General features: G+C 35.6%; 1 protein-coding gene across 1 annotated transcript in view; it reads right to left on the bottom strand.

The window, feature by feature from the left end:
- The window catches only part of LOC109055094 (inactive N-acetylated-alpha-linked acidic dipeptidase-like protein 2), a 261,704-nt gene that overhangs the window by 84,269 nt on the left and 156,790 nt on the right, over positions 1-20,645 (bottom strand). The window contains exon 6 of the mRNA XM_042766172.1: positions 8,957-9,094. Within this exon, the coding sequence (XP_042622106.1) occupies positions 8,957-9,094 (138 nt within the window). The remainder of the gene's footprint in view (positions 1-8,956; positions 9,095-20,645) is intronic.

Here is a 20,645-nt window from a genome sequence, read left to right as displayed (position 1 = left end):
CAATGAAGAACAGGATATTATAAATATATAGATAATACACTGATATACTGTATAGTGCAAATCCCATATGCTAAATGAAAGATAAATGTATGACGTGTAAACATAAAAAACATATTTAAAAGCAGTATATGCACTGTAAGAAAATGTGTAATTCAAACAGAACGGGATATTTGTAAAAGTTACAAATTTGTTTGTAAGTTGAATATATTAGATGTAAGTTTGTGATAATAATAATAGAAAATGGGAAAAGATACACATTTGGAAAAAAAAAAATCATATTAACAATTGTGGGCTATTTTTACAGACTTTTTCTGAGTGTGCATCATTCAAAGCTGTTCAGAGACCCCCCCCCCCCCCCCCCCCCCCCCCAACGGGACCTGGAAATGATACAATTATAACATAATTTTATAAATTCATACACATCCATTTAACTGGAAAATTATGTTTTGCAATGCAAAACATTACTGATAGGTTTGTAGTTTCTCATCGATGTTAGTCAGCTTCAGCAAGGTGACAAATAAGAAAAATTTGCAACTGTACAAATTGCATGACAGAAAATGAAAGTTCAGCTTTAAAATGACCAATGTATCAATGAACGTATATTTTAGTGGTAATAGATATTTTAGTGGTAACACAGAACTGACGCTAAGGGCAAAGATCAAATCTGTTAAATGACTAATCAGACCCATTAAAGCCAGTATAATGGGCCGTCTATCAAATCCCCAAAATCCAACAAAAGAGCTTTTATCAAAAGCAGCAAACAAAGGTAAATTATTATTATTAAAGTGCAAAATTGTTTTACCATTATTTCATGCCATATTTCATACCATAACACCATCATTCAGAGTTCAGAGCACTGCATGAGTGTGTTTTATTTCTCATGAGGTGGGAAATGGAGAGAGCAAAACCGATATGGGACGGGTTACTTACGCACCACAATCAATAGTGTCATAATTAAAGGAACGGGTGTGTTTCGATAAAGCTATTCCACACAGTTTTCTGCCAGCAAGCTATAATTGCATATAAATTTATTACACTATGAGTTTTCATCTGGAGCACAGCGAGGAGGGGAACACGAGCCCACAGACGTTCATAGAAAATACTAATGTATTTAGACCCCTTACGCTCTCTTTCTCAATTTGATTTCTTTACCGTTTAATAAATGGATGATGGATCTGGCTGCCTGATCCACTGGAACAAAACCACACACTCACACACAACAATGAATAAATGGCATTCAGGACTATGTCGAAACATTAAAGATCTTCTCAAGGCCATCAACAATGTATTACCAGCCTTATAAACATACAGTAGACAGTACAATGTAAGAAGATGTGGGAAAGCTTGCCACTAACATACATACTTTTGAGGCTGATGTCTCATTTCGCTGGTAGGGAGATGCTGGTGCAATTAGAGCATATTTTAGTGATACAGTAAGCCTTAATTGAAAGGGAATGGAATAAAAGAGGAGACAGATGGAAACAAATGATTTGAAACCTCTGGAGTGGTCAAAGCTCAGCCCAATCAATAGAGCACAGATTACTAGCTTCAGAGTGTTTGATCCGGTTAATGGAAGAGAGGTGCAGGCTTGGGACCGTGCAGGAGTGGGTCACGGCTGGGAGCTTTCAGACTGTGAAGAGAATGGGAGGGGTGGAAGAGTGCTGGCGGAGAGGTGGCCCTCCCTCTTCTTGGGATCGATGGTGTTCGTGTTGCCACTGCAGGTTTTTGGCAGACATTGATCGCTGGACATTGGGCTTGTGACAGAAGACAGGTTGTAGTGGCCCATGTTCCAGTCAGTGCTGGAGAGTGACACACATACTGTACACACTTATCCACACACAATGCTGAGTCCAAAAGTGTGCTTATAACTTACCTTTTTTTTTTTTTTTTTTTTTTTTTTTTTTTATCACATTATTTCTCATAAATATAAGTGAAAAGTTTAACTAAAATTTTGTACAAGAATTTAAATATTTAAGTATTTATGCCTGTTATTTTGAAACTTAAATAGTTCATAAATATTTCTAATTCGTTTTATGTAATAAAATGTTTAATTTACAAATTGTTTTAAATACTAAAACTGTATTTTCTAGGCACAGTCTATTTCAATTGCCTCAAAATAGCAATGCGCCAACAATGCACCAGGACCGTTTTCAGACCAGCATGCCCATGGGTGCACAGATGGGTGCAAATGCATTTGTTATTTAAACCACATGGTGCAGGACATGAAAATGATAACTGCGTTGGGCTGAAAGTAGAAAAAAAAAAACATTTGCGTCCATTTGCGTCACGCTTGGCGCTGCATTGCACCGGGTGTATGGGCCCTGAATCTACACATACATAATAATAATAATAATAATAATAATAATAAATAAACACTATATGACTTGAAAAAATATCTAAACAGCAAAAAAGAGAATACAAGTGAAACTCATAAACCCCCTTATAATTTAATGTATCTAAGGTATAAAGATTTCAGGACATTTGAATCTAAATCAAATCAGTGAGCTATAAGCCAATAATCACCCCAATATTGCATCTCTTTAAATAAATACAATTATGATATTTATACATCCTGGTCTTGTTCCAAACCTGTAAGGTTGTCTTTTTTTTTTTTTTTCTTTTTTCGGCTTATTTAGTTGGGGTGTAAAAGACTTAAAAGATCTGATGGCAGTGACACTACTGCATGAGAACAAAACTTGAATTAAATTGAGCTGAATAATGACAGTGTTGTCTTCTTTTTCATAGATGGATTGAATTTGTTCATAATTGGTTGGGTAATGAACTGATTGTTGTTGAACTGAACCAGCACTGAATTTACTGAAGCTGAATAACACAAAACTTATAACAGATTTTTGGATTTGTATAACTGATTCTGTTACTTTGATTGTCAATACAGGATACAGTCTGAATACAGACTTAACTTGGCAAAAGGAGAAATATTGAGGATTTTATAGTCAACACATAAAGTCAACTCCATGGGTGGGACAGACCAAAGCTTTCTTAAAAAAAAAAATTCTCAAGTTCCAAAGGAGAAAGGAAATCATACTGGTTTGAAATGACCTTAACACTTCATAATAACTTTCATTAATAATAAATCATTAACAAACATTATATAATTCTTAATGGATCATGAGTTAATATATATTCAAAGAGTTAGAAACATGAGGTAATGTGCTTGTTAATGTTTGCTAATAAACTTATTAAACATTAGATAATGTTTAAGGGTTAGTTAAAGTGTCAACAGTGTACAGGAGGCAGTTTCATTATTATAAGGGAACACAGTCCAATCTGTTTATATTACATTGTTTTGATAAACGAACAAGTATTTTCTTTAAAAAAAATGATTTGTTTTCCCCTGTTTATTTATAATTTAAGGAATATCTATCCTGTTTAATGATAAAATGAAGAGTAGTATACTAATGTGAGTGTTGAGGCAATAAAAAAACTTTTTTGCACCAAAATTACAATCTGTTATGTATAAAATAACATTCAGGTAAACGTAACCAACCACCCTTTACACAAACCTTGCAACATAAGTCCAATCCCTGTAAAGATACTAAATGATTAGTAATCATTTATAAACATTTATAAATGATGAATAGTTTCAAATTTAGATTGGCTACTGCAAAAACATGAACAAATGATTAATAAATGATTAGTAAAGATGTGTGAATTGGGTTAATTCAGGTCTTTTGGGGCAGTTTTTCCACTGAGATGACTGTTCATAAAGGTATAAATGATTAGTAAACATTTATAAACATTTGCAAATGATGAATAGTTTCCAGTTTAGATGTGTTAATAGAGGTCTATAAAACAAACAAAGACCAGCAAATGAAGATCATATGAACTGAAAGTTTACTATAATAACTTTTTTAAGCTTTTAATTTTAATTTATTTATTTTTTGGTTATGTTTAGTAAGTTCATTAGTAAATATTAACAAGAATATTATCTCACATTTCTAGCTATGTGAATATATATTAACTATTGATCTGTTAAGCATTATTTAATGTTTGTTAATGATTTATTCATGAAAGTTATTATAAAGTGTTACAGAACGGCCGTAGGGTGAGTAAATGATGAGTAGCTTCCTTTATTGGTGAACTATCCCTTTAAAGTCTGTTTTGGAACTATAAGATTTCTCTTTAAGCCCATTTCCTTTCGTTTTGTCACTGGGGCTGTAAATCCTTTACTTCCTATCAAGCCAAGACAGCGGCTCAGCCACAGTGACGGGGTCTCCTGGGCGACCATGCAAAGATAAGAAGCTATTTTCACTCAATAGTAGGAATTAGAGACTAATAACCCCTATTAAAATCTGTAGCAGAAGTCTCCCGTCACACATATGCAGCTGGAGGGAGAGACTGAAAGCTGACTCAGAGCTCAGTGTATTTCTGTCTGTGTATGTGTAGGCGGATGCCTGCGTGACTGACAATGACTGTGTGCCTGTGCACATGTGCATATGCATGTCACATATGGACAGAATGACAGGTTCTGACACCTGGTAGGATGTGATGAAGCCTACACATACAAGTGTCTGCATGTACACACACATCAGGAAACATCACAAGCTCTCACTGGCGTAGTGGCACTAATTGTCATGTCGGTATCTCATAACTCAGAACACCAATGCTGAGAAAACTTTTTTCAGTTTTTACATCTGACAGAGCAGACAGAGAGACATCTCCCTCCACTTGGCAGCATGTTGTACAGTGTGATTTATAATTTCATCACTGAAACAGAAACTGATGGCGTAACAAATTCTATTAAAAAAAATATTACATTTATTAATATATTGTATATGGTAACACTTTAGTATAGGAACCAATTCTCACTATTAATAAGTTGTTTATTAGCATGAATATTAATCTGAAAGCATGTGATGGAGATTCCTACTATTAATCACAGAACGGGCTTTACTGATAAGATGCGCATGACAATCACATGTGATTTATCGTGCAGCCCTAAGTTTGTTTGTTGATTACAAAGTACAAAGTAGATGAGGAAAACTAGGATGGCGGGTGTATTTAAAGCACTATCATTACTGTCTAGAGTGCGTGGAATGGTGCGCTGTGATTGGTTGAGCGGATATATCACATTCTGCAGCTAAGAGAGAGGTTTGGAAAGAAAGGGAGAAAACATGACAGAATAACTTGGCAAATATCGCATTTTGCGTAAAATTAAAAACTGAATTTTCAATACCGACCAGATACAATAGGCCTACTGATTTTGGTGGAAACTCAATTTTTTTAAATTTTATTTTTTTTACAGATGTTTATCACGTTTTGGAACCAAACTCTTCATATATACTCCAATTAGGCATAACATTATGACCACATTCCTGATATTGTGTTGGTCCCCCTTTTGTTGCAACAGCTCCACTAGACCCCTGAATGTGTGCTGTGGTATCTGCCATCAAGATGTTAGCAGCAGATCCTTTAAGTCCTGTAAGTTGTGAGGTGGGGCCTCCATGGAGCACAGCACATCCCAGATGCTCGACTGGATTGAGATCTGGGGAATTTGGAGGACAAGTCAACACCTCAAACTCACTGTTGTGCTCAACCATTCCTGAACCATTTTTGGGGGAATTTATTGGGTTATGGTGAATTTTGTGGTCAAGTATTCTTCTCAAACTTTCTTTATGTGTTTTTGATATGTTGCAGTTTTAATGTACCATTTCATTGAATGGTTGTTCATGGTGTGTATTTAGGCTTGCCTTCTTCCCATAGTGCATCCCGGTGCCATGTGTTCTCCAGGTAAGCAACGCACATGCACCTTGCCGTCCACGTGATCCACTGTGTATTCTGACTCCTTTCCATCAAAACCAGCATTAACTTCTTGAGCAATTCGAGGTACAGTAGCTTGTCTGTTGGATCAGACAACATGGACCAGCCTTTGCTCCCCACGTGCATCACTGAGCCTTGGCCACCATGACCCTGTCGCCAGTTCACCACTGTTCCTTGCTTGGACCACTTTTGACAGATACTGACCACTGCAGACTGGGAACACCCCACAAGAGCTGCAGTTTTGGAGATGCTCTGACCCAGTCGTCTAGCCATCACAATTTGGCCCATGTTAAACTCGCTCAAATCCTTATGCTTGTCAATTTTTCCTGGTTCTAACACATCAACTTTGAGGACAAAATGTTCACTTGCTGCCTAATATATCCCACCGATTAACAGGTGTCGTGATGAAGAGATAATTAGTGTTATTCACTTCACCTGTCAGTGGTCATAATGTTATGCCTATGCCTTGTCCAGATACCCACACTTGCAGTCTTGGCCACTTGAGAGCATGTGCGCATGACAGGATGTAAGTGTGCAAGACTGTCCCAGGTCTTAAAAATGCCAAAGCACAGTGCCCTTAGCACACACTAAATCCACACACTCCGGAGCGGAGTGTATCCCATCATGCATCATATTCTTGAAATAAATCGTGAGACTTTTTGCAGAGATCTCGCAAGAGGTCACAGAAACCTTTCCAATGTAAGTTAAATATTAATAATAATTAGATATTGAATATAATTTGGTAGTAAAACAAAGAGTTTCACATTTTATTGGTGCAAATGAGTAGTAGTCATATTTATTTTGTACAACATTTGCAACTGCATTTTATCACTTAACTAGAAGCACCACAAAATTAAATTGTGTCATCTGTTATAGGGACTACTGAACAGACATATAGAAGTTGATTTTAAAATACAAAGTATTGAAAATAAAAATAAAGCTCTGTAAACATTTGCATTTTAACAACACTATAAGTGTGTCCCATCAGGTAATGAAAAGTTCTACACACACTTGTAGTCTTCATGCTCACTTGGACCAAATACAGAAAATCTGTCATATAAGTGGTCAAGTGGTCAAGTGCAAAGAATGCAAGTGCGGGTATTTGGACAAGGCACTAATCGATAGATAGATGAGATTAAAGACTAATATTTAACGTAATAAAACTAATAAATATAATTAAGGCAAATTTGCCTTAAAACACATTAACTATGAACATCTTCCAACTTTGACTACCAGGAAGTGTATAAATAGTTAGTTAGAAAAGTATATCTGTTGTTTCACTTTTATTTATTTATTTATTTATTTATTTTGCATGAATCATTTTACGTTCATTCTATAAAACATCACTTGTTTTGATATTTTGTCACATAATGCAAGACATTCATACAGTTTAAAAATGGCTTAAGTGTGAATGCATTCAGGCATAAACAAGTATTTTCAAATATTAGGACAAAACAATGCAATGTGCACATGCATTTGTATGATGTTCATATGCACACTTGTCTCAAGGATGCAGAAAACGTGTTAGTTATACAACTGTTGTGTAACAAAGTTGCATAAAAAAACTGTGGGCATTTTCACTTAAAATTTGACAATTTGAGTGGGCCAAAGACTTACTCCCAGATGAAGGTCAATGAGCAAAAGTATATTTGTACATTCTTTGTTGGTCGATGAAAAGCATCATCCCACGTGAATGACCTTTCCCTGGAGGTTTGTTCACTTAAATCCAATTATGCTCCAATCCATGTCATCTCCTCAATCTGTCATTTTTATTTAGCCTGCAGCACATCCACTGCGGCTCCTGTGACCACATTCAACGTTACATTTGACCTTCCTGAAAGCTCTACATGAGAGAGTGCTGTAAGATGGCTGACCAGCCTTACTCTTATGGTTTCAATTAGGTCCCCTGGGTACCCGCTGACTGATGTGTGTAATGGCCTTGGATATGGGCGGCCATATCGAGGGCGACTTTAAGACGATGTGTAAAGCCTGTGTAATTTACCACGGTTTCAAAAAATTTTATCGCACTATGGAGTTTAAATCGAACAATGGTTGGTTAATCAAGCAAGCATTGGATTCGCAAGCAGCCATCTGCCGCCAGCAGGTGGAACACTGACGTCATGTGCTCAGAGCTGCTTTTGATATCCCCAGCAGAAGCATGAGACTGAGGAGACTAATGAATATCTCAGGCACAAAAGATTGTGTTTCAGAGCTTACTGGAGACATAGGGATTAACACACAAGGAAGAAATCAAAAAAAGCATGAGAGACACTAACAGAATGGTGGTATATTCGGTTTCTGAAATAATGAAAAAAGACAATCATATGATTGTCATTAAAGATCATAAGGTGAGAACCTAAGGTATATAAGTCGGTAACACTTCATAAAAGCATTAAACAATGCTTAAAGGGTTAATTTACCCAAAAACTAACTTAACTAGTTACTTTTTTATTGTATGGAGAGAAAAACAAACAAACAAAAACAACAACAACAAAAAAAAAAAAGCAGAAATTCAGTCATATAGATTTGAACTATTGCTTTAACTTGGCAGTATGCCATATACATTAGATTCATGCCATTTCGGAATGTACAATAAGTAAAGGTCTGTTTTGGGAGACCATGTTTTCTTTCTTTCTTTCTTTCTTTCTTTCTTTCTTTTTACTAATCTTTAATTTTTCTTTCTTTCTTTTTCTTTCTTTTTCCTTCTTTCTTTCTTTTTCTGTCTAAATATCTATCTATCTATCTATCTATCTATCTATCTATCTATCTATCTATCTTAAGTTAAGATAGAAAATAAAATATTAAACCATTATTTTTGCCAACACTATTTTATATGCTATAAAAAACTATATATAGTAAATAATAATTTAATATTTAAGAAAGTAATTAAATACAATATTAAGTAATATATACATATTATCTAAGAAAATAATGCATATTGCATAATGATGATGATGATAATTACTTTACTTTAATCAGCTGTAGAAAATTACAACAAATTAATCACATGCCAACTTGACATTCATTATGAAGCGTTTCTAATACCAGAAAGTAACTCTCTATAATGTTATGTGATTTGAAGGCTCTAAGAAGTGGTATTGTGCGAGACTGAAGAGGGTTGTTTTTTGACAGTTACAGTAAGTGTAGCAGGCATTGTTTCTGGCCCAGGGCTTACCTGAGGCAGAGGGCATGGCCATAGGGATGCAAGGTCTTCCCTGCCCCATGGCGGGGGCAGAGAGCAGAATTTTTGCTAAGGAGGCAGAGATGGGCTGAACCAGCAATGATGTCAAGTTGTGGTGACTGTCTCTTCCAGCTGTGAACAGAAACAGAACAGAACAGTGAAAAAACAAAACAAATAACAAAACAAAACAAAAAACAGTAATTCTTATTTTAGAAAGGCTTTTACACAGCTAAATCAAAAAGAAAAGACTAATAACATCCTTCCATCCTCAGAATTTCACCCTCAGCAAGCCATTTGCATGGATCATGACTTTGTGAGCGTTTAGAGCATGTCATGGGGCTCTTAATGCCACACATGAGCAAACCAATTACCCAATCAAAGAGCTTTTCTATTGGTTAAGACCTCCACTGAGTCTTCTCACACATCTTCATCTAGGAGGGCAGATGAATGGCATTAGTCTGTTACGTGCTGCATAAACATAGTTGCAGTGTGGCCAGTCGAAGATGTTCGTAATGTGCTGTAAATCTGACAGAAAAGAGAAAGGAGCACTGAAAGGAACCTGCACAGCCAGGCAGGGACATACAATGATACAATGGGGAAAATATGTATTTGATCCCCTGCTGATTTTGTAAGTTTGCCCACTTACAAAGAAATGAAGGGTCTGTAATTTTTTATGGTAGGTTTATTTTAACGAATAGAGACAGAATACCATCCAACAAATCCAAAAAAAAAAAAAAAAAAAAAAAAAACACATTGTATAAAGGTTAGAAATTGATTTGCATTTCAGTGAATGAAATAAGTATTTGATCCCCAAGCAAAACATGATTTAGTACTTGGTGCAGAAACCCTTGTTGGCAAGCACAGAGGTAAGACAATTTTTGTAGTTGGTCACCAGGTTTGCACACATCTCACGAGGGATTTTGATCCACTCCTCTTTACAGATCCTCTCTAAATCTTTAAGCTTTTTTGGCTGTCATTTGGCAACTCAAACTTTCAGCTCCCTCCAGATTTTCCATAGGATTGAGGTCTGGAGACTGGCTAGGCCACTCCATGACCTTAATGTGCTTCTTCTTGAGCCACTCCTTTGTTGCCTTGGTGGTATGTTTCGGGTTATTGTCATGCTGGAAGACCCATCCATGACCCATCTTCAGGGTTCTGGCTGAGGGAAGGAGGTTCTCATCCAAGATTTTACAGTACGTGGCCCCATCCATTTGCCCCTCAGTGCAGTGAAGTCATCCTGTAACCTTAGCAGAAAAACAGATCCAAAGCATAATGTTTCCACCTCCATGCTTGACTGTAGGGATGGTGTTCTTGGGGTTATAGTTTGGCCTCATCTGACCACAGCACTTTCTCCCAAGCCTTCTCTGAATAATTAAGAGGTTCTTTGTCAAACTTTAAATGGGCCTGTACATGTGCCTTCTTGAGCAGGGGGACCTTGCAGGCACTGCAGGATTTCAGTCCATTGCGGCGTAGTGTGTTACCAATGTTTTGTTTGGTGACTGTGGTCCCAACTGCCTTAAGATCATTAACAAGCTCCTACCGTGTAGTTCGGGGCTCATCCCTCACCTTTCTCATGATCATCCTTACCCCATGAGGCAAGATCTTGCACAGAGCTCCAGATCGATTGATGGTTATACTGTATTTCTTCCATTTCCGAATAATTACACCAACAGTTGTCTCCTTCTCACCAAGCATCTTGCTGATGGTCTTGTAGCCCATTCCAGCCTTTTGCAGATCTACAATCTTGTTTCTGACATCATTTGACAGCTCTTTGGTTTTGATAAGGGTGGTGGGAGAGGTTGGAATGGAAGATACAGATTGTGTGGACAGGTGTCTTATACACCTAATGAGCTGACATTAGGAGTAACTTCTTAAAGTGGTTTTGCTAATCTATGTTCCACATGGGCACATAACTAGTCTGTGGGAGCCAGAATTCTTGCTGGTTGGTAGGGGATCAAATACTTATTTCACTCACCAAGATGCAAATCAATCTCTAACCATTATATAATGTGTTTTTTATTTCTGGATTTTTTTTTTTTTTTTGGTATTCTGTCTCTATCCATTAAAATAAACCTACCATAAAAATTACAGAGACTTAATTTCTTTGTAAGTGAGCAAATCAGCAGCGGATCAAATACATATTTCCCCCCCTGTATCAAAGCCTTTCCTCACCGCTGATTGCAGCTCATGAGCGGCAAACTAATAGGCCTGGAGATTTTAAGTTTGAAGGAATGGTTTCTAGCAGGCCAATGGGGATTTGTATGGACGAAACGCTCCATTGATTCAGCCTCATTAAAACAGAGAAATGGTGAGCCTAATCCTGCTTTAGGAGCAAATTTATTTAGGAGCTTCCAGCAGAGTTTCTGCACTGGTGGGATGGGGTACAGTCAACCAGGAACTACAATCAGTAGACCTTTCTGTTCCACAATACTCTATTACCTTCCACAGATAAATGTATTCACAGGCCACAATTATTTTACAGTGGTTATGCAGGAATGAACGAAGAGGAAGGTCCCCTTGAAATTCATTTAATATTTTAGTTTAAAACTAGTTGCATATTTTCTTAGTCATAGGGGGATACAGGAAGATTTTACTTCTTATACCTATTTCCGCATGGCATGTAAACACAATAACATGTTTTCTTTCGGCTTATTGGTGTGTGCATATGTGATACGTGACAGGAACGCATCGTTAGTGCAGATTTAAGCGCATCTAGACAGAGCAAACGTCTTGCAGTAAAGACAGAAGGAAATATATCACAAAAGCAGACTTTTTTATGACTCAGAAAATTATAAAAATGTGTTCTCATCTCGTGCAGCAGAAGTAGAAGTGGTTCAGTCACAGTGCTGCGTTTATAACTGCATAAGAGGATAATATATGAGCTGTAAGTTTCCCGACATGTTGCAAGTTGACATGTTGCACGCTTAATTTAACATCATAACTGACAAATGTATGGAATACTTTGAGCCAGAAAACTGGTTATTTTAATAAAAATAATAATCTGTCTAATATGTTAAAATATCAAAACAATTAAATAGTATAGTTTTATATATATATATATATATATATAATACTTGTCCATCTCTTGACAAACGTTGCATTTAGTTGTATCACATATTGTTAATATGTAACATATGTAATGTTTAATATACAAAACAATATTACAATTATATACAATTAAAAAAAAAAAAAAATCTTCCTTCTTACATTCAAAACCAAATTGCAATTCTTCCTCCTGTTTTCTACCTCAATTTACATGCAATTCACATCCATTAAACTGAAATAGAGCTTAACGATCACATAACCCCCTGTTTCAGCACTGGTTAGTTCTCACCAGAGCTTTGAAAAATACTACTAAAGTGGACATGGTGTGCTGTGGAGTGGAGGGGGAAGAGAAAACACAGACAACATGACAGCGTCTTCGGATTCAGACGGTTTCATTTCACTCCCATTGAGTTAAAAAACATCAACGCTTCCCACAAATGCACACAGCAATACACTATTATGTACAGCAAAATGAACATCCTTTTCTACATGGTTTTGTAAGCGCATCATACATTACACATATACCCCATGACCGCTATAATTTAAAGCACAAATACATGCACAGCCATTTACGTTTGTACTCTGCAAAACATACATGAACACGCAGATAAAGCTTATTTTGCAGTGTTTATATAAGCCGTTTGATTGGTTTATATCAAGGAGCTGTAAAGTTCAGTCAAAAGCCAAAAGTCAAAAGTATTATTATATTAATTTAAACAACTATTATCAATCAATTATTATATTCATTAAAAGAGCATATAAATATATTTTACTTCTTAATTGTTTTGATTGTATGGTGCATTATCTTCTTGTTGATCCACTAGTTCACATTTACAACTCTGCATGTTTGCTGCATAAAAAAAAATTGTTCATTGGTCTGAACAAAAACAGCCAACGGGCTTATTGAAAATGCAAATTCATTATCTGCCAGCAGGAGGCGCTGTCGGAACAACAGAAATAGAGTGGTATCCTTGGTAACAGCAGAACACAAATAAGCACAGCAGGTGACTTCGAAACCGCAGCACTCATATGTATTCACTGAAATCAGCCTTTTTAAGTTTAATCATCACATTAAGCGATATATCACAATTCTTGTCTTTTCTTCTTCAAATTTAAGACCTCCTAAAATCACAAGACTTTCTTGTACCATTTAATACTTTTCATGGCCTTATATTTGATACAACTAAATTTAAGACTTTTTAAGGGCCTGTCAACTTTCATAATTTGTGAGAATGTTTTGTCACTCAGTAAAAGTTTCATCTGTCTGCGCCGCTCTCTGTTCTCTTCACTGCATGCACAACCACATGTCTGAACATAGCAACAGTTAACTGTAGTAGCAACCTGTGGTGCTGTAGGGCCCAAACAGCTCTACTGAGCTGACCTTAATGTGCATAATATAAATTAGATTTTATTAGAAAATAGTGTTTGGCTTTTATTTATTTAACTATGTCAAAAGGTTTTGGTTCCGGATGGAAGCATCAAGCTGGTTGGATTCGGACCGGAGTCCAACAGTTGGTGATCCCTGATGTACATTTTAAACCCGGAAGGTAAAAATAGCGTGGGAAAAAAGCTCAAAATTAAGCAGTTTTCTCCTAAAATTAAAATAAACAGATGCCAATACTGTCTTTTATGATGTGCAACATAACCACCTCTATTAAAATCTCAGAAAATGTAGTTTAGTGTTTTATGACCATAAAAGACTGTTTCAATGAAAATCTGAAAGGTGCAGAGCTGATGTTGCTGTGGAACATATCCAGTCCCACCTGAACCCGATGTCATCTGTAGAGTGAATTGAATAAAATTGAGGTTTTGAGAGACATAAACTCAGAAATTTTCAGTTCAATACTTTAGGGACATGTATAGAGCACTCACTGATGTACCCCCTAATTTTTATTTTATTTTTTTAACCAGCCTAAAAGAGTACTTTCATTCATCTAGATAAATAAATCACAGACAAGGTTATGGTCAATAGCTTTCATCCTTTCATGTTAGCTCTATCTGCAGCACAGCTAAAAATGAACAAAAACAAGTTTAAAAGTATGAGATGCCCTCAAAACCCATTAGGTCCTGCTCCAGCTGGAGATATTACAGCGCTGGAAATAAAGTAGCCCTGACCTTGATGAACTCAAAGAGAGTGTGTCCTCACTGGTTCAGCCTGTTCTGCACAGTCCATACAACTGGGGTGCATGAGAGGAACGTTTAATACTTCACATCAGCTAACATGCTAGCCTCTCAGTAAGAATGGTTCATGGTGCCAGAGAAATATGCACACAATCTCCCCTACATCTCCAGAGGACAGATGCCATTGTTTTCTGCGTGCAGAAGTTCTGAGGGGCTGTGTATCTTTTTCATCTTCCTGTGGTGGTGATACCTATTTTGTTTTACTGTGTCTAGCAGAGTCCCTCATTATTTGCAAATTATTCCATACTTTATTCCGTTCTAGTTTGGAATGAATATAATTCTGATAAAGACACATTACAACACTTGGATTTTTTGCAGTGAATGGGTGCCGTCAAAATGAGAGTCCAAACATAACAATAATTCACAAGTAATCCATATGATTCCAGTCCATCAGTTAACACTGTGTGTTTGTAATAAATCCATCATTAATATGTTTTTCATTTCAAATGAGTCTTCTTTCCATATTAATGCTTTCACCAGTGAAAAAAAGTCATCATGTCTGAATCTGGAGAGAAATATGCACAAAAATTAGTCTTATAAGAAAAAAGCACTAGTTTGCATAAAGTCAAAAAGTCAGCTGCCAAGTCCACAACAGTACATTATAAACCAATATCAATGGATTTCCAGATAAAAATGATATTTGATCAATGGATTTTGATGTGAGAGGACAACAGGGGATGGTCTTTTTAACTGGTGGAAGCGTTATTACGGGTTATGGACTTTTATGGCTATTATGGATCATGGTATTTTGGCCAAATTTAAAACGCCTTAATGATGGATTTATTACTTACTAACACACAACTTTTTTGACTTCACGAAATGTTAAATGATGGACTACAATCATGTAGATTACTTGTGGATTACAATGAAGTTTTATCATCAGCTGTTTGAACTCTCATTCAGACACATCCACTGCTATAATGCTAAATTTCTCCAAATCTGTTCCAATGAAGAAGCAAACTAATCTACATCTTGCATAGTCTTTGTGGGTGACCTATTCCTTTAATACTATTAGTACATAACATTTCAGCATCCACTAACTGTAAAGTGCAGGGCTCTTTGAAAAGAAAGAGAGAGAGAGAAAAAGTTAGATATTTATTTTCCCTGATGATATAAAACTCTAAAATACACATGCACAGTGACTTACTGTGCCTTTCCAAAATTTTGACATGATGTACTGTACTTTACTTTATCTTTCAAGCAATGTCACTGCTTCATTTCAGTCAGCACAAACGAAGCTCCTTTATTCCACACGGGATTACTCACCTGAGCTCCATGTGAACTTTGTTGTTTATTACAGATTTTTATATAAAGTGTATTTTATATGTGAGGGGTGTTGTGATATATGCCTCCCTGCTGATGCAGCGGGCTGTGTGCATGTGATTTCGGTATGTTTGATTTGTATTTAGGTAAGCAACATTAATTTAGACAAAGATTAACTAATAGCATTATGATGAAAGTAGAAGTCAAGGTAGTGCTATACTTCACTATACATTACAAAAACCAGCACTTTCAGAAAAAAAAAAAAAAAAAAACCCCTAAAGATGATCCAAAATAACTGCAGGAACATAAATTTTTTTGAGCAAACAAGCCTCCCAGGAAGAGTTATTTGCTGAAGTACGATTACCCACAGGGCTTAGACTCATTCCCTCCACACAGAGAAGCTCATGAGATATATATTACATGCCTGCGGTGGGCCATATGTGCAGTGTTCAGATTACAAACACTTCAATAGTTCACATACAAACTTACTCATTCAGTCCTGATGTGTTACAAATCAAATCTGTGAGAATGACAAGCTCATGTCGATAAACAACAGGGGTGGCTTTCATCCCGAAGGGTGAAGAGTAAGAACTTCAAAATATCATATTAACATACTATTGGAACTACACTTGATAGAAGTGCAGTATGCAGTACACAGTGCATGCACATTTATTTACTATAGGCAAAAAAAAAGTTGCAAGAAAAGCTAATTCCGCTATGTGGCTGTTTACTAAGATTTTTTAAAAGAAAAATTATGTAGCAGATATATATGCAGTCCCGCAATATTTTGTTTATATTACAGACTTTCTGTTTGTTCTGTGAGTCATTTAAAGCATTTAAAGCAATTTAATTGATTTTTTTTTTTTTTTAAGATATGACATGGAGACACGGATTTACATGCAAAATGAATTTCAAAAAAGCAGGTCATTCATTTCCATAAGAACAATGGCAGCAGTTTTCATGCAGAGATTTCACTCATCTCTCTTGAGTTCAAGTGATTGTACAGACTTGCATACATCCTTTCAAGTCTTTCATGTGCTAAACCTGAGGTAACCAACAACCATAAATTTGTTGTTCAAGGTTCTAAACAGCTTCTTGCAGTGACTACAGCAACTTGACACTTAAAAAAAATAAAAAAAATAAAATAAAATAAAATAAAATAAAATAAAATAAAATATATTTATAAATGTATAATGCTTTCCTGGAAACTGATTGACACATTAAGTATGGTTTAATGATGGAGATACTTTTTCTTAATTAATCTTCATCCTCTTTTTGCTTTAGCCTTGAATATATTTTCTTTACGAGAAGATTAAAATATATTTTATGATAATGAAAGAAGCTTGAGCTACTTGTGGCATAATCAATAATGTTTGACTATATTACAAAAATTGCTGCATAATTAAAAAAGTCAGTATGTTAGTCAAACATGATGTTGAAGACATTTTAAAATGTACTGAAATTGTAAACAGTTATTTTTAAATTATCATAATATTTCACATAATATTGCAGTATTTACCGTTTTTATTAACAAATAAATGCAGCCTTGGTGTACATAAGATATTTCTTTTAAAAACATTACAACATCTTAACAACCCCTCACTTCTCAGCAGTAGTTTATATGACAGATGTGTGTCATATTTGACTGTCTTTGACTCTTTTAATAAAAACCAATGGAATCTCACTCTCTTCTCCTCAGGGGAGTCAATCCATCTTAAAAAGAGGCAGAAAAGAGAAATAATGCATGTATCACTGTTCAGTAGTTTTGAATTCAAGTTGCTGATCTGAGAATGGGTGACTGGTTAAATAATAAAAAAGGGCAAAGGACAGAGTTATGAAGCAGAGTCATCTGTAAAGGATCAAAATCACATGTAGAAACTGCATTGTGATGAGTTCAGTAAAATAAATAAATAAATAATAATTCCAAAGAGGTGGAAAAAGATAGAGAAATGTTAACTATAAATATACTTCAGCTTATTCAAACTACTGAAAGTACTGATAAGAAGTCAAACCATAATTAACCTATTTTGAGTGTGTTGTGTATTTTTGAGTGTGTTGTGTAATTCTATAAAGCTCAGTTGTGAATCAAATGTCTTCCACTTCATGTGGTTAGGAAGATGCTGCCATAGAATTAGTTCCCTACATGCAGGCATTAAGCAACAAAGTAGCTCAGTAGATTTGGGCAATACAGCTACTGAAAGGGACAAGATGTACAGATGCAGATTCTTGTCAGTGTAATTTATTCTGTTTCTAAGAACAGTCAGTACTTCTCAATTCAACACATAGTAAAAACTGTCCTTGAGAAAGTGAAAAATAGAAAAAGGAAGAGTGTGTGTGTGAGATGTGTGCCAGACACTACCATCTCATTAGGCATATGACACACACCACTGTGTCTACACCCTCCTTTCACAACCATGCAAAAATGAACAGAAGTGCCGCTGACCTAACAATGATCAAAGAAAAGTAAAGTATACTGCATTTAAATGAACATAAAGAATTATTTAGCCCTAGACAGGGCTCAGGATTTTTAAAAAAAAAAAGAAAAAAAAAAAGAGAGAGAGAGAGATAAATAGTAATGTTATGGCAATATTTGTAATATATAAATAAGTGATTATTATTATTATTTATTATTATTATTATTATTTTTCTAATTCAATAAAACCCAAAATGAAACACACGTTGCACCTCTCTTTATATCCCTGTACTGGCTACCAGTGTTGTGGGTAACGCGTTACAAAGTAACGCGTTAGAGTACTCTAATTACTTTTTTCCTGAAATGTGTAACTTAACGCGTTAGTTTCGTGCGTAAGTAATCAGTAACTTCGTTATTTTTTAAAAAAAGTAATCCGTTATTTTAAGGAAAGGAAAATCCCGACTGAAGCCTGCTTTTTGTCAGACAGTAGGCCTAGGTCTACTGTGCCACCTGCGGATGTATCAGCGGAGCTGAAGCTCTGTGATCGTAAAGTCAATGGCTGTGATACGTCTGTGCCCTGCGCCTGACCCTGTGTGTGTGTGTTTTTTTTTTTTCGAACTCCCGGCAAGATGGCAGAGAGGACTGCGTTTGGTTTATGGAAGTACGCATATTACTTTCAATTTGTCAACGAAAAAGAAAAGAACATAACGGTAAAATGCACACTCTGCGTTGGTGAAAAAGCTTTCTGTCGACCGCCAAAAATTCTACCTCAAATTTAAAAAAACATCTCGCATCCAAACACCAATCTAGCACTCTGGTAGCAAAGCCTGCTGAGGAGGACGACGGTGGTGCACCAGCTCCAAAGCAACAGCGTTTAACTCCGCTAAAACAGTCCCCATCAGTGAGGTTCACAAACTTGTGGCCGGTTATGTAGGCTACCCAGGCTGGGTAGGTGCAACTTTTGATTAATAATATGTTCTGTGATAATAAATAAATAAAACGCCATGTGGAATAGCCTATTGCTGACTGTCTTTCCTGTTATTGTTATCCTGCAGTGTTAATTTAGTCGGATCGGATGACTGACTTTATTCATGGTCGGGCGTCACGACTTCTAGGTGCATTTAAAGGGGGCCGGGGGCTGTTCTGTCATGTGTGAGCCACCCACTGCAAACGGCTTTTAAATTTTTTGGTAACGCATGAGTCGGATGCCGCATGAGTACTCTAACGCGTTGTAACGCTGTATCATAACTGATTACTTTTAATTGATGGTAACGTTGTAACCTAACTAACTACTTTCCAAAGTAACTATACCCAACACTGCTGGCTACCAGTTGTAGCTCACATCAAGTTCAAGACACTGATGCTCAGTTACAGATCAGCCATGGGTTCCACACCCTTCTATTTTCATTCGCTCTTACGAGTCTACATCCCATTTAGAAGCCTGAGGTTGGTAAATAATCATTCAGATTGTTGAATCCCTGACAATATTCAAGAGACAAAAAACTGAATTAAAATTTTAAAACAACAACAACAACAACAACAACAAAAAGCTTTCTATGCTTTCACTTTTCCTTAATCCCTAACTTACTGATTTCTGAAACTTTGTATTGTGAGCACTTCTTGTGTTTATTTGCTTCTTTATGATGAATCAGTTGCCATATTCATCATTTGTAAGTTGTTTTGTATAAAAAAAAGTCCACTAAATGAATATATGTATTAAAAATAATAATAATAAAATCATCAGTAAAATAGAAAATACAAATTGGCCCTGAATCCCACAAATTAATTTATCTTTTTGTAATCAATTACCAATTCAATGACAGTCTTCTGGGACAAGACAAAAGAAAGCAAAACAAAACAGTCATGTAAGGGCATTCATTTTTAATTATTTTTTTTTTCTTTCTTTTCCCTAATTCAATTAAATGGAAGATACAAATCAAGTTAAAATCCTACATTCGGATCATACATTTATTATTTTGTAATCGAGTATCATTTCTATAAAATAAAAGAAAATAAAAGAAAATAAAAGAAAATAAAAGAAAATAAAATACTGAAAGATAAGCAATCATTTTAGGGCAATAAGTTTTTGTTGTCTTTGTTTTTCAGTGAAATGATGTGGTCCCTAACATAAATATTTTTGGTCTTACGTGGGATACCTTAACTCTTAACATCAGTGCTCATTTTCATTTCTCACAGATGGCAGTTTAAGTGTCAAAGACAACCTTATGTTATTTGCATGTTTGCTGTGCACATGGGTTTGTGAGTGACGTTTGGATTTATGCAACTCAAAACAGTCCTTGATATTCAGTACCACAGCTGATAAATAAAGTTGGAACCAGCAAATACTACAATATTCTTCACTGAAAAAAACTTGTTATGAGGTGATATTGGTTCTATCTCCCTGGACCTGCTCATCACATTCCCAAAGAAAACAGTCAATCTGACACAATAATACATTTTGAAATAATGCAGTGTTTGAAAAAAAGCAAAAAGAAAAAAAGAAAACACAAAACTTCTGTGGCTGAAACCAAGTTTCATTTGTTTGATGAATGTGTGTGTATTATTATTATTGTATTATTATTATTTTTTTTTTTTTTTTTGATATCACTTTTGATATTTTTATTGTTTTAAAATATCACTATTGTTGTTATGAAAAAAAGTGTATATTTTGTTTTATATGTTGTTTTGAGTGAATGTGAATAGCTCCATTACTCTGTATCAGAAGAAAAATTCCCAGATGGCATCATAGCAGATGAAAATGACACAAGATCTCAACAGTAA

The sequence above is a fragment of the Cyprinus carpio genome, chromosome A11, assembly GCF_018340385.1.
Source record: "Cyprinus carpio isolate SPL01 chromosome A11, ASM1834038v1, whole genome shotgun sequence".
In the NCBI taxonomy this organism is placed as follows: domain Eukaryota; kingdom Metazoa; phylum Chordata; class Actinopteri; order Cypriniformes; family Cyprinidae; genus Cyprinus; species Cyprinus carpio.
Note: the sequence above shows the minus strand (reverse complement) of the source record. Positions and strands in the feature narration are given on the sequence as shown.